Genomic DNA, 11,767 nt, shown 5'->3' with positions numbered 1-11,767 from the left:
TTTAGTCATAGCGGGGACTACAACACAGACACCACAATGGATCAATGTCAGATTCATAGGAACCTCAGTTTGTTCCTGTAATGAGTAGAAACAGAGACTTAAGTACTTTCAAGTAAGTAATTCAACGCGAAGAAAGTCAACACGAGAGTTACATCGTTGCTAATAGATACGCGTGAAACATGTCTTACAAAGGTTTGATCTAAAAGGAAGACTTGACGGAAAGAAGCACGCGTTTTCACTTAGAGAGAACCCCTAAGGGAATCTAAATGACTGTGCACTGCCTTAATGTCTTAATGTCACTGTGCCACCTTAATGTCATAATCTGTGAGTGAGTGAGTGAGTGAGTGAATGGGTGGGTGGGTAGATATATCAGTGAGCGATTATCAATATACCATAATAATGTCCTAATGTCACTGTGCCACACTAATGTAGTGACTGAGTGAGTGTCAATATACCGTATTAATGTCCTAATGACATGGTGCCATGCTAATGGCGTTAGTTAGAGAGTGTCAATATACCGTATTAATGTCCAAATGTCAATGTGCCACATTATATATTAATATACCGTATTAATGTCCAAATGTCAATGTGCCACGATATTTAGTAATATTCCGTATTAATGTCCTAATGTCAATGTGCTATATAGTAATATACCCTCTTAATGTCCTAATGTCAATGTGCCACGCTAGTGTAGTGTGTCTTACCCCCTTACCCCACAAAACAGAGTAAATATGAAGATAAAAAATGGCAAAAGCTCACGGTTTCATCACCATGAGCCAATTGTATCAGTGGACGAATGAGTGAGTGAGTTTAGACCTCACCAGCTTTAAGGAATGTTACTGCAATATCCCTGTTAGGGACACCAGTATTGGTTTCACACATTGTATCTATGAGGGGAATCGAACCACGGTCTTCGGCGTGACGAGAGAAAGATATACCGCTGAGCTACCTCATGGCCACTCTCAACAGACAACATAAATCATACCACTCAGTTTCTTGTCTATCAATGATCACTGATTAACCAAATGAAATCGAATTCACAAACTAACTAAGCGACAGTATAACGGGTGGCATTTAAAAGTTGTGTGTATTGACTAATAAGGATAGTTCTATAGTTTGCAGCTTCTTTATTGTTAATATATACCAGCGGCCAAAAGAAACGCCACCAAAATGAAAACGACTTTAAACTGTCAAAATAATTGTCAGTCTGTAAATAGCTGAAAACACATCTCTCGAACACAACATGTCAATTCCCAGTGCATTCTTGCACTTGCTTTCGTATTTTGTGAAAAAAAGTATTTACACCAATGAAATGGAAACTGTGCACAAAATCGCCCGTGTCAAATTAGGGTATAATAGCTAACCAGGTTTATTCTCTTGCATAATGATAATCGATTGACAGCCATAAACGTGCCTCGTTTAACAGCAAATTAGAGGGAGAAAGCAATCAATATAGATGGAACAGACAAAAGCATGTGGCTAGGACAATGGGATGTTGCAAATCCACCATCGGAACACTTATTACACGTATACGACAGACTGCCTATACTGCAGACAGGCCAAAGAGTTGTAGACTGAAGGTCACTACCCAAAAGGAAGACCGGTATTTACAGCTGTTTCACATGAGGAACCGACACGTCACTGTGACGTCAACAAAATTGGACATCCAGTCAGCAGAGTGTGACCAGGCGACTCCGCGTTCATGGTCGTGGTGACGAAAGCCAGTTCCAGCGCTTCAAGATCTGTCCCCAATTGCGCACCTTTGGAAATAACTGGGACGTCGTACTCGGAAACGCCAAAATCAGCCATTGACAATGAACGCTTTGGCAGTTGCTCTGCTAAAGGAATGGTGTCGGATCCATAATCAAGACGTCAGAAGACTCACTCAGTTCGACTCCTGCATCACTGCGAGAGGTTCGGACCTGCATCACTGCGAGAGGTTCGGACCTGCATCACTGCGAGAGGTTCGGGCCTGCATCTGTGCTAGAGGTGGCCTCATCTGGCATTGAACAATATTGCTACCCAGAAAGTTGTGAAAGCTCCATGTCGATTCTGCATTGGTCATGCTGCGTCGTTTTTCTTCTTGTTATCCATTAAATACTGTTGCAGAATGAGTGATGTTTTTTGCAATAAAACTCTGAATGTTCCCATATTTAGCTTAAGTTTTAGTTTAGACTAGAAAAATATTTGGTGGTGTTTCTTTTGGACGCTAGTTTATTAGCGACGATAGTAAAATGAATACACTAGAAAAAGAAACTTTACCACTTTCCTAAATGAATTTCTGAAAATCATTTTAAAGTGAAACTTGCTGCGGGCTTGTGATGCGTGGACGCTCACTTCTTGGTCTGTCTATGGTGGCCCCAGTCTGTCTGTAGCGCTGAATAAGTCTTATAATCGTAATACTGTGGAATCTAACATCGTTGGCAACTGCAGTGTGTGTCGACCCCATCTGCACCACCCCAGTGTCTCTCTCTCTCTCTCTCTCTCTCTCTCTCTCTCTCTGTCTCTCTCTCTCTCCTTCTCTCTCTCTCTCTCTCTCTCTCCAGTTGTCATTCCTGGCATATTTCCCATGCTTGTGTATCATATCATGCATTCTGGGCTCTCTTTACACCATACAGAGTCATTCTAAACGTTCAAATAGATGCAAATACGACTAGAATATTGCCACGTTTTAGCGATTGATATTCCTGCGTGTAAACAAAAAATTTAAAAACTGTTACACTACAAGCAAACCTGCTAACAAAGATAATTGTTTCTTAACATTTGTTTCTCAATATCAAAGACAGGCTGTATTTGTTTCCACTAATGCAAATCCCCAATATTTGCTTTAAAAGACTGAAATTTTACACACTCTACAACTGTTGTTTCTTGTTTTAATAGTTTATTTATGTCTCAACGCAGAAATATTATTTCAACCTTTCTGTTATTGGTTTATTTCGGCATGGTCGAAAACAGGATAATTTACCTCTTCTGAAAAAGATGCATTTCACCTAAATATGAATGCTTTTGAGAAATTGATTTCATGACTTGCATAAAGCTATATTGTTAGACTTTCTTGTAAACTAACCTTCTAGCAAATCTTTGAACGTTTTTTTGGTAGTTTATAAAGGAAGGGGGATTATATATCTTTTGTTGTCTAGTGTACATGTATTTGTTAACAATAAGGGCTAATTGACTACAGGCTTCCCTTGTCATCTTACCACTGCTGGTGTTCCCCATGATGATGATGAAGGAGTACTGATATATACCAAAACGATGTGTCCCTCAAAAAAGTGAGATTCAAAGACTTTAGTACAAAGTAAGTGGTAAAAACTACACTTAAAATAATCTGGTAAATTCACCGCCGCCACCGCCGCCACCACCACCACCTCCTCCTCACCATCACCATCACCATCACTATCACCATCACCTCAACACATCACAGCACAACACAACACAACACACAACACCATACCACACAACACCACACCATCACCATCACCATCACCATCACCATCACCATCACCATCACCATCACATCACATCACCATCATCATCACCATCACCATCACCACCACTATCACCATCACCATCACCATCACCATCACCATCACATCATCATCACCATCACCATCACAATCGCCACCACCACACCACATCACTCCACAACACACCACACTACACCACACCACACAACACCACACCACACCATCACCATCATCATCACCATCACCATCACCATCACCATCACCATCACCATCACCATCACCATCACCATCATCATCACCATCACCATCCCAATCGTCAATCATAATGACGCCAAACACTGACGTCTCTATTGCAGACACCATGACCGCCATCACGATTGTCTTGATATACTCCAATGTCTTCGACTCCAGTCACGTGGGCGTGACGTCACTGATCTCCGACTGCATCCACACCTGTTACCAAGACCTGCAGTGCTCGTCCTTTTTCTATGGCAACGACAAATGCTACACCAGTAACACGTTCTCCAACGCAACTCCGTTCACAGTCCACGCTGACGTTAACTACTACGGTTGGGGTGTGGGAGGTATGAGCAAAGGTTTTGTCAAAAGATTATCCCGTCTTCTGACGGTAGATTTTTAATGGCGTTTTAGTTCGCACATAGTGTTGAAATAGAGACATACCTATCATGTTTAAATTTTGAAGCGTGAACGTTACAGAAGTGTTATAGACTGTTATGAATCTATTTTGTTTCTTTCTCGTTTCACACTGCATTCAGCAATATTCCAGTTATGGTGGCTGTCTGTCAATAATCGACCACAAAATCCGATGATCAATATCATGAGCATCGAGTGAATGTTCACGACTCACGTCATTATTACCTCGTTTGTTTAGTCAAAAACATGGAGTAGTTTTCAGTGGTGAAGGAGATACGGCAATGTCGTAGAACTTTTATCATGGCCTAAGATAATAAAACTCATTAGTCGTCCTTTAATCAATGGTATTAGTTGCTGGATAAGGTACTCAATATGGGAGGCAGCTCTTGTAAGCTTAAAAACGAACCTTACTGTATCAAGAGTTATCTCCCCTGGTGTAGCAGACGGCTTCTGGCGTTGACATAGCAAAACCGACATCATCAGGCCTTAGACCACAATTATTTTCCTTCTTTGCTTTTTACAGTGACATGCCATTCCACCATAATTAATGTCGTTCATAAGCTGTTCTCATGTTGCATGCTGACCAACCTGCCTCTTGTCACTTTACCAGTAAAATATCATCGTGGGTTTACCTGTTTACCAGTTTGTTGTAACCAGTGTCAATAATGGTCACCGGAAGTTTCGAGCCGAACCAAGCTAAACAGGAATGAACACTTGGGTCACATCACGGAAGGCTGGTGTCAACAACATGTACAGAGTGGGGGCCAAAAGTAAAGTGCAATGTCTTCATGACCTTTCATTTACGCTATCACAAGTTATCCAGGAAACAGACAGAACAGCTCATTTAAACAGGACACTATATTCTCCTATTTTCCTTCCTGGTAAAGGTAAAAGTTAGGGGCGGTAACTGTGATCTGGTGCCAGAGGGGAAAGAAAGCAGATTCTAGATGATTGTGAAATTAATGAGACCAAACGATGCATCGGCATAACCTTACTCTGTCCACAGTATACAGGACTTGGGACTCACAGGAATTGGGATTCAGCACAAGATTGGGGTAGGGAGGCCAAGAAATTTCAGGACTGCGGATTTTGGTGACTTGATCAGATTGTGAGTAGGGGAAAATTGAAGATCGTTGAGGCTATCTGGGCGAAAAATCGTGGAATGCGAATGCCCTCACAATGATGAAAGATGAAAGAAACTGGTGTAGGGCTCATGAAAATTAACAAAATAATAGGCGGATCTACAGGGGGTGCAGGGGTGCACACCCATTCTTTTGTCCTGAGATTTTGTTGCACACCTAACCGCCATTTCTCAAACAGCTGTATCCGCCGATGTAGAGTGTACTTTTCTGATGAAAGTTTTGTCTGCTTTTGTCAAATATGTCAAAACTGAGACAAAAGATACCGTGAAACCTACCAACGCCCTAAGTTCATATGCGAAGTGAGATATCACCACATGGAGTGATGTTGTACGATATCCTGACATCTTAAATAGTCACCTCCTTCCAACGGGGGTGGTGGGGTAGCCTAATAGTTAGAGCCCTTGCTCGTCACGCCAAAGACCCGGGTTCGATTCCCCACATGGGTACAAACCGTGAAGCTCCGCCGTGATGTTGCTTGAATATTGCTAAAAGCGACGTAAAACTAAACTCACTCACTCACTCCTTCCAGCGGCCCGAACACTCTACTGGGATAATGGATTTTCCAGCCTGATGACAAGACTGTGGTTGTATGACTGGAATGTTCATATTTTAGACTGGCCCAGCTACAGTCCAGAGCGTATCTCTACTGAGAATGTATGGGGAACATTGAAGGATAGAATAAACCAAAAGAGACTTTGAGGATATGAAGAGAAAAGTTGGCTTATATTGGAATACGCTGTCGCACGATTTTCTTCAAACTTTGATCATAGGTCCGCCGGCTCAATCAATTCTACGGTATCTAACGGACACATAACAATGGATCAATACTGACGGACTTTGTCATCTCTAAACAAACCATAAACTGATGGTTATTATTGATATTTAACAACTTTTCCTCATCAAAGAAAGATATCTCTGCGGCGATATTGATCCTCGTATGTCGGTTGTGAAACAAAGGATTAAAGCAGAGGTTGAAGGATACTTGTATTACTGAAGTACACTTGCATAAAATGTGCTTTTCAGGACCAGCGTTTTGTTTTCGTAACTAAAGTTGAAAGCTACAGTCCGCTTCAGCACTTCTTCCACTAAATTCCCGGGGTAGAATAGGCCCTCAGCAACCCATGCTTGCCATAAAAGGCGACTATGTTTGTCGTAAGAGGCGCCTAACGGGATCGGGTGGTCAGACTCGCTGACTTAGTTGACACATGTCATCGGTTCCCAGTTGCGCCGATCGATGCTTATGTTGTTGGTCACTGGATTGTCTGGTCCATACTTGATTATTTACAGACCGCTTCCATATAGCTGGAATATTGCTGAGTGCGGCGAAAAACTAAACTCACTCACCCACTCACTCACTCACTCACTCATTCACTCACTCACTCACTCACTCTTCCATAAACGTTTTGACGCAGATTGCTGTAATTTTTAAGGTATTGATTGCAAGTAACTTCTGTCAATCTACAAATTGATTTGGACAAATACTAAAAGCGATATGAACCTTGAAAGCCCTGCATAAAACGAATACACAGTCAAAGAGGCATGTGTTAACTTAGTGCTGTGGACCAGACACTGAAAGTTGAACAGTCACCGGCGATTGACAAATTCTCTGATGGAATTAGTCACAGGTGTCTGACTGCTTGTCAAGTACTCCTTGTCACTGACATTTTGTCACACATGCCCCTTGTCACTGACTGGTTGTCAAATAGCCCCTGTCACAGACTGATTGTCAAATAGTTCTTTACAGCGTTCCAAATATTCACCGGCCATTGACGATTGTTTTTGCATCGGGCAGGAAGTCTCAAATATCCGCAGACTCATGTAGCCTTCAGTAATTTTTTTCATCTGGAAACTTTCCTATATTTCAATTCTGTATTAACGTTCAGGAATCACCGATGATCCATCATGATACGATAACTTACAGTTTCACTTCTTGGTGTTTCAACGTTTTGCGCATAGGAATGGAACGTTCTGCGTCAATGAAATGATTTTATAGAAACGGAATGAAATTGTTACAATGTAGTCTATTTTGTTTTATTGGTTTGACTTTATCAGAATGGCCTGCTGATTACAAAGCTTGCAGGATGCAGCAGGCCCGATGGCCAACTGAAAAATTAAAGTATTGCATATACTGGTCTCTATTACTATCTGCCTTCTGATTGTTCCTTGTCACTGCTTGTTGAGTAGTCCGTGTCACTGAATTACCGTTTTAAAAGAGGGACCATTGTTCCTAAAAGGGCGTACAATGACAGATTTCCATGTATTATGTAAAGTTATTCAAAAAGCTCAGGTATTCCACGCAGTTTCAACATGAAATAGAAACTACGAACCATCAAGTGTTATTGTATTACAAGGAGGGCGGGCCAACAAATGAAACTTGCAAGGCGCCAAGTATAATGGGAAGGGCACGGTGCCCCGCTAAAAAAACAGACAATGTTGGACTTTTCCCCAATCTCAATGATCATATACATACTGAGGGAATCAAAAAAGGGAACATAAGATCAAAGCAACATTCCTCAAGACACTGAAGAAACTGGGAAACGAATAAAGGAACACTTGTGCCCGTGTTACTTTACTTGTTTCCATCAGTATATCAACAAAATGTATTGTTATAAAGTCTCTCTCTCATTTCAGATCTGTGTCCGCAGCCGTTTTTATACCACAAACCCACTGGTCAGTGCTTATACGGGGAATGGGTAAACAAGCGGAACTTCACCTCTACAGTTAGTTTCTGTAACGGTATTGGAGGCCGGCTGGCTGTCACGGATGAGTCCTATAAAGACAAGTATTTAGCTGCTGTGGGCGAGGAACGAGGTAAGCACGACTCGATTACGTTAACGGAATTCTGTTCAGCCACTCTGCTGAACTGCCATTTACGGGTTCGAGTCCTCGCGTGGGTTCAATATGTGAAGCCCACTTCTGGTGTCCCCCGCCGTGATATGGTTGAAGTAGTGCTGAAAGCGGCGTAAAACTATACTCACTCAGTGTACTGCCATGTTAAATACTTTGCAGTAAATCGTACTGATTTATATGTTGGTGTGTTTGTTGTTTAACGCCACACTCAGCAATATTCCAGCTATATGGCGGAGGTCTGTAAATAATCGAGTCTGGACCAGACAATCCGGTGATCAACAGCATGAGCACCGATCTACGCATTTGAATATTATGTGTCAACCACCCGATCTCGTTATTCGCCTCTTGCAGCAAGCATGGGTTACTGAAAATCAATTGTAATCCGGAGCCACCATATTGCTGGAATATTGCTGAGTGCGGCGTATAACTAAACTCACTTACTCTCACAACTGACAATAATGTGAAAGGAAGAATTGTAACCGGGTACCAAAATAAGGAGTATTTTAAGAGAGTTCCCACAGAAACAATTCTATTTGTGTCCCGTCTTTCACAAAAAGCACCCTCTAGGACATTAATATAAATTGAAAGGGAAACTCTGTTTGGTACTTTGTCTGGGATACAGTAGCGTGTGACAACCAAATCAAACCGATACCGTTACTCGCTCCTCAGGACAAGCATGGGTTGATGACCAAAGCCGGACCTCTGGACCACGAGCGAAGCGGTTGAGTGACCTTGTGGTGCAAGTGTTCGCTTGTCACGCCAAGACCCGGGTTCGAGTTTGGATTCCCCATATGAGGAACACGGGTCAAAGCCATTTCTGGTTCCCCTAGTTCCGAAGCTTGACCAATTTTTTAAACTCGTTACAGCGGCTACTCTGTGGATCGGGGCAAGGAAGGACGGTGGGACCGTGAAGTGGGTGACTGGGGCGACGGTGGGGCCGTTCACTAACTGGGACTCGGATCCTGCTGCAACAACGGGAGACTGTATAATCATGTCCCGGATCTCCCACAACTGGAGGACTTACGACTGTACCGCAGAATTCAGATTCTTGTGTGAAAAGATTATCCCGTCCGTTGATAAACCTTGTGGATTACTGACAGCGTTTTAGTGCGGACATTGTTGTTAAATAGACACATACATACCATGTACAGCGATTTCAGGCGTTAACGTTACAGAACTGTTATAGAATTATTTGGGCATGTACATATGAATGTGTTTTGTTTGTTTCCCGCTTTACACCGCATTCAACGATATTCCAGTTATGGCGGTGGTCTGTAAATAATCGAGTCCGGCCGGACATTTCGATGATCAATATCATGAGCATCGACTTAGCATATTTATATATTTGCTGCTCGTGGAATCGATAACATATATACTCATGGACTGCGACTGCATAATCAACATCTTTCATTTTTTAAATTTTATTTTATTTTATTTTATTTTTTAACCCATCCAGAACGGGTATGCGCGTGTAAGAGAAACATTCCTTTTAATTCATACACACACAGTGGTTCATGGTCTGTCTCACAGTCCCTGAACCACAATATTTTCCCTACAGTATGTCCCTCCTTGCAGTGCTAAACCTCTAAATAAAGCAAGTCTACATTGCCGTAGGATCTCTGGTCTCCTTGGGTCTCCTTTTCATGTTATACGGGTTAGTTTGTTACTATCATAATTATATATACTTACAGGCTAAACACTTGTGTAAGCGGTTCACTTCCAGAACGCGGAGCTCCCAAAACGCCGAGTTCACATTATGCAGAGTGAAAATCCAGTCTGGACCTGAAGTTTATGCTGATCACACCTAATTTGAGAATGGACTTGCCCACTCACCGAACTAAACGTCTGACCGCAATGCTCTCTTCGCCAGGAGAATGCTTTCTTTAAACAACTTTATAAGAGTCAAAATGTCGATGGTGGGGCGGTTAAGTTCAGGATTTGTAAAACTTGTGCTGTTTGAGTTAAAAGCACGAACTTTACAAACCGATACATCGAACAATTTCTAAACATTTGTGGATATAGATCAACTTTTGCAATGCCCTCTGGTGGCAAAAAAAAATAAAAAATAATAATAATCCAAGATGGCCGCCAGTTTGACTGAAATATCTACGTGTGTCAGTCAGTGCTCAAAACATTATAGTTATCTTGTAAGTTATTTTAGTAAGGAATGTTCGTCATGGTGCTGTATGCATTATAAATCTAGTATGTAGCGCCCCTAGTGTTGACAAAATTCCAAGATGGCAGCCAAATTTACATTTCTTAGGAATATTTCGAATGCTCGTACAGAATGTCAGTATTACTTGTTCAGATCAATTCAACTTTAGATTTAAAAAAAATCCTTGGTATGTAATAACATCTTGGAGTTGCAACAAATAATTCTCATTATTTTTTAAATATGCGATATTATTTAAAGGTCACATGCAACCAAAAACTCAAACATAAATAAAACACTGTAATCACTTATTCACGATATATAAGATGCACTGCTGATTAAGAAAACAACAAATAACCAAAATTATTTGCCTATAATCGCAAATCAAAAGTGCAATACTTTGTATTTGGGTTTGCCTTCCTCCAAACGAAGTAGCCGCGATACCGAACCCAGTCCGAGCCGGTGGGTGAGCACTCAAGTGTAACGAGGCCTTTTCATTGACCACTGGTTCCTTTGCCGATACGCTTAGCCGGCTCTTTGTGTATGGCTTTAAAACCCGATAGGTGTAAATTTCAAATTACATGTGGTCAGTGATTGAAGTTGTGCATTGCCTATTGTCAATAGCAGAGAAGCAGGCAGCCAGATATGTGTAAATAGACCAGAGATTGAGTTTTCTCTGTGACAGTCTGCTTATCAGAATCAACATGTTGTTTTTATGTAATGAGTAGATGTTTTTATTATTTTATTTAATTTTTTTATTAATTCCCTATACATGTTTTTTTATTAACACCACATTCCCTATACTGCTGTACATGTTGTATACAATGTTTGCATTGGTATATGGGGTTACATCCGACATATGTTCTACATAGTCACGAATACCCATAGTATCCTGCGATATGTAATGTTATATCTAATATGTTTAATATGTCAAACATGGCATACACATCAGATAAATGAGTCATGTATGACATATCATACTGTCTATATCCCTATATCTGGCCTATCATGCTGTATATTGCATCATGTCCAAACACATCTTATTGTATGTTGCATTATATCTGATCTATCATGTTCTATAAATCATAATGCATCACAGTCAGCACATGTTATATACTGCGAATATATCTGACATAAGTATGTTGTTAATATCGCCTCCTGTAATATGTCATGTTGTATATTGCAAAGAAACATCTGATATAGTGCTTCGTTTTACGGCACTAAACCCAACATACCATGTGCACTTAGTATCACCTCATATCATGTTGTATATAGCACAACACCCGACACATTATATACAGTCAAGCCCAACCAACCGTGTTATACATCATGTATTATCTGACAGATATTACATATAGGTCTTATCAAACATATGTTATATATAGTATCACATCTGATATATCATGCAGAGTCTAACATCAGATTGAATGCCCATTGAATATTTCGCCAACGTTTAACTTATTGTGTTTTATATTTCATCATATAACCGCCCTATAATATAT

General features: G+C 40.9%; 1 protein-coding gene across 1 annotated transcript; it reads left to right on the top strand.

Moving 5' to 3' along the window:
* The first annotated feature begins 3,828 nt into the window (after positions 1-3,828).
* On the top strand, positions 3,829-9,221 carry LOC137259556 (uncharacterized). Its single transcript, XM_067797184.1, has 3 exons — positions 3,829-4,051; positions 7,895-8,074; positions 8,980-9,221. Exons 1-3 carry the CDS (start codon positions 3,829-3,831, stop codon positions 9,219-9,221), a joined length of 645 nt encoding a protein of 214 aa, XP_067653285.1.
* Positions 9,222-11,767: the final 2,546 nt, after the last annotated feature.

The sequence above is a fragment of the Haliotis asinina genome, chromosome 13 (assembly GCF_037392515.1).
Source record: "Haliotis asinina isolate JCU_RB_2024 chromosome 13, JCU_Hal_asi_v2, whole genome shotgun sequence".
Lineage (NCBI taxonomy): Eukaryota > Metazoa > Mollusca > Gastropoda > Lepetellida > Haliotidae > Haliotis > Haliotis asinina.
The sequence above is the reverse complement of the archived record's forward strand: the minus strand, read 5'-3'. Positions and strand labels throughout refer to the sequence as shown.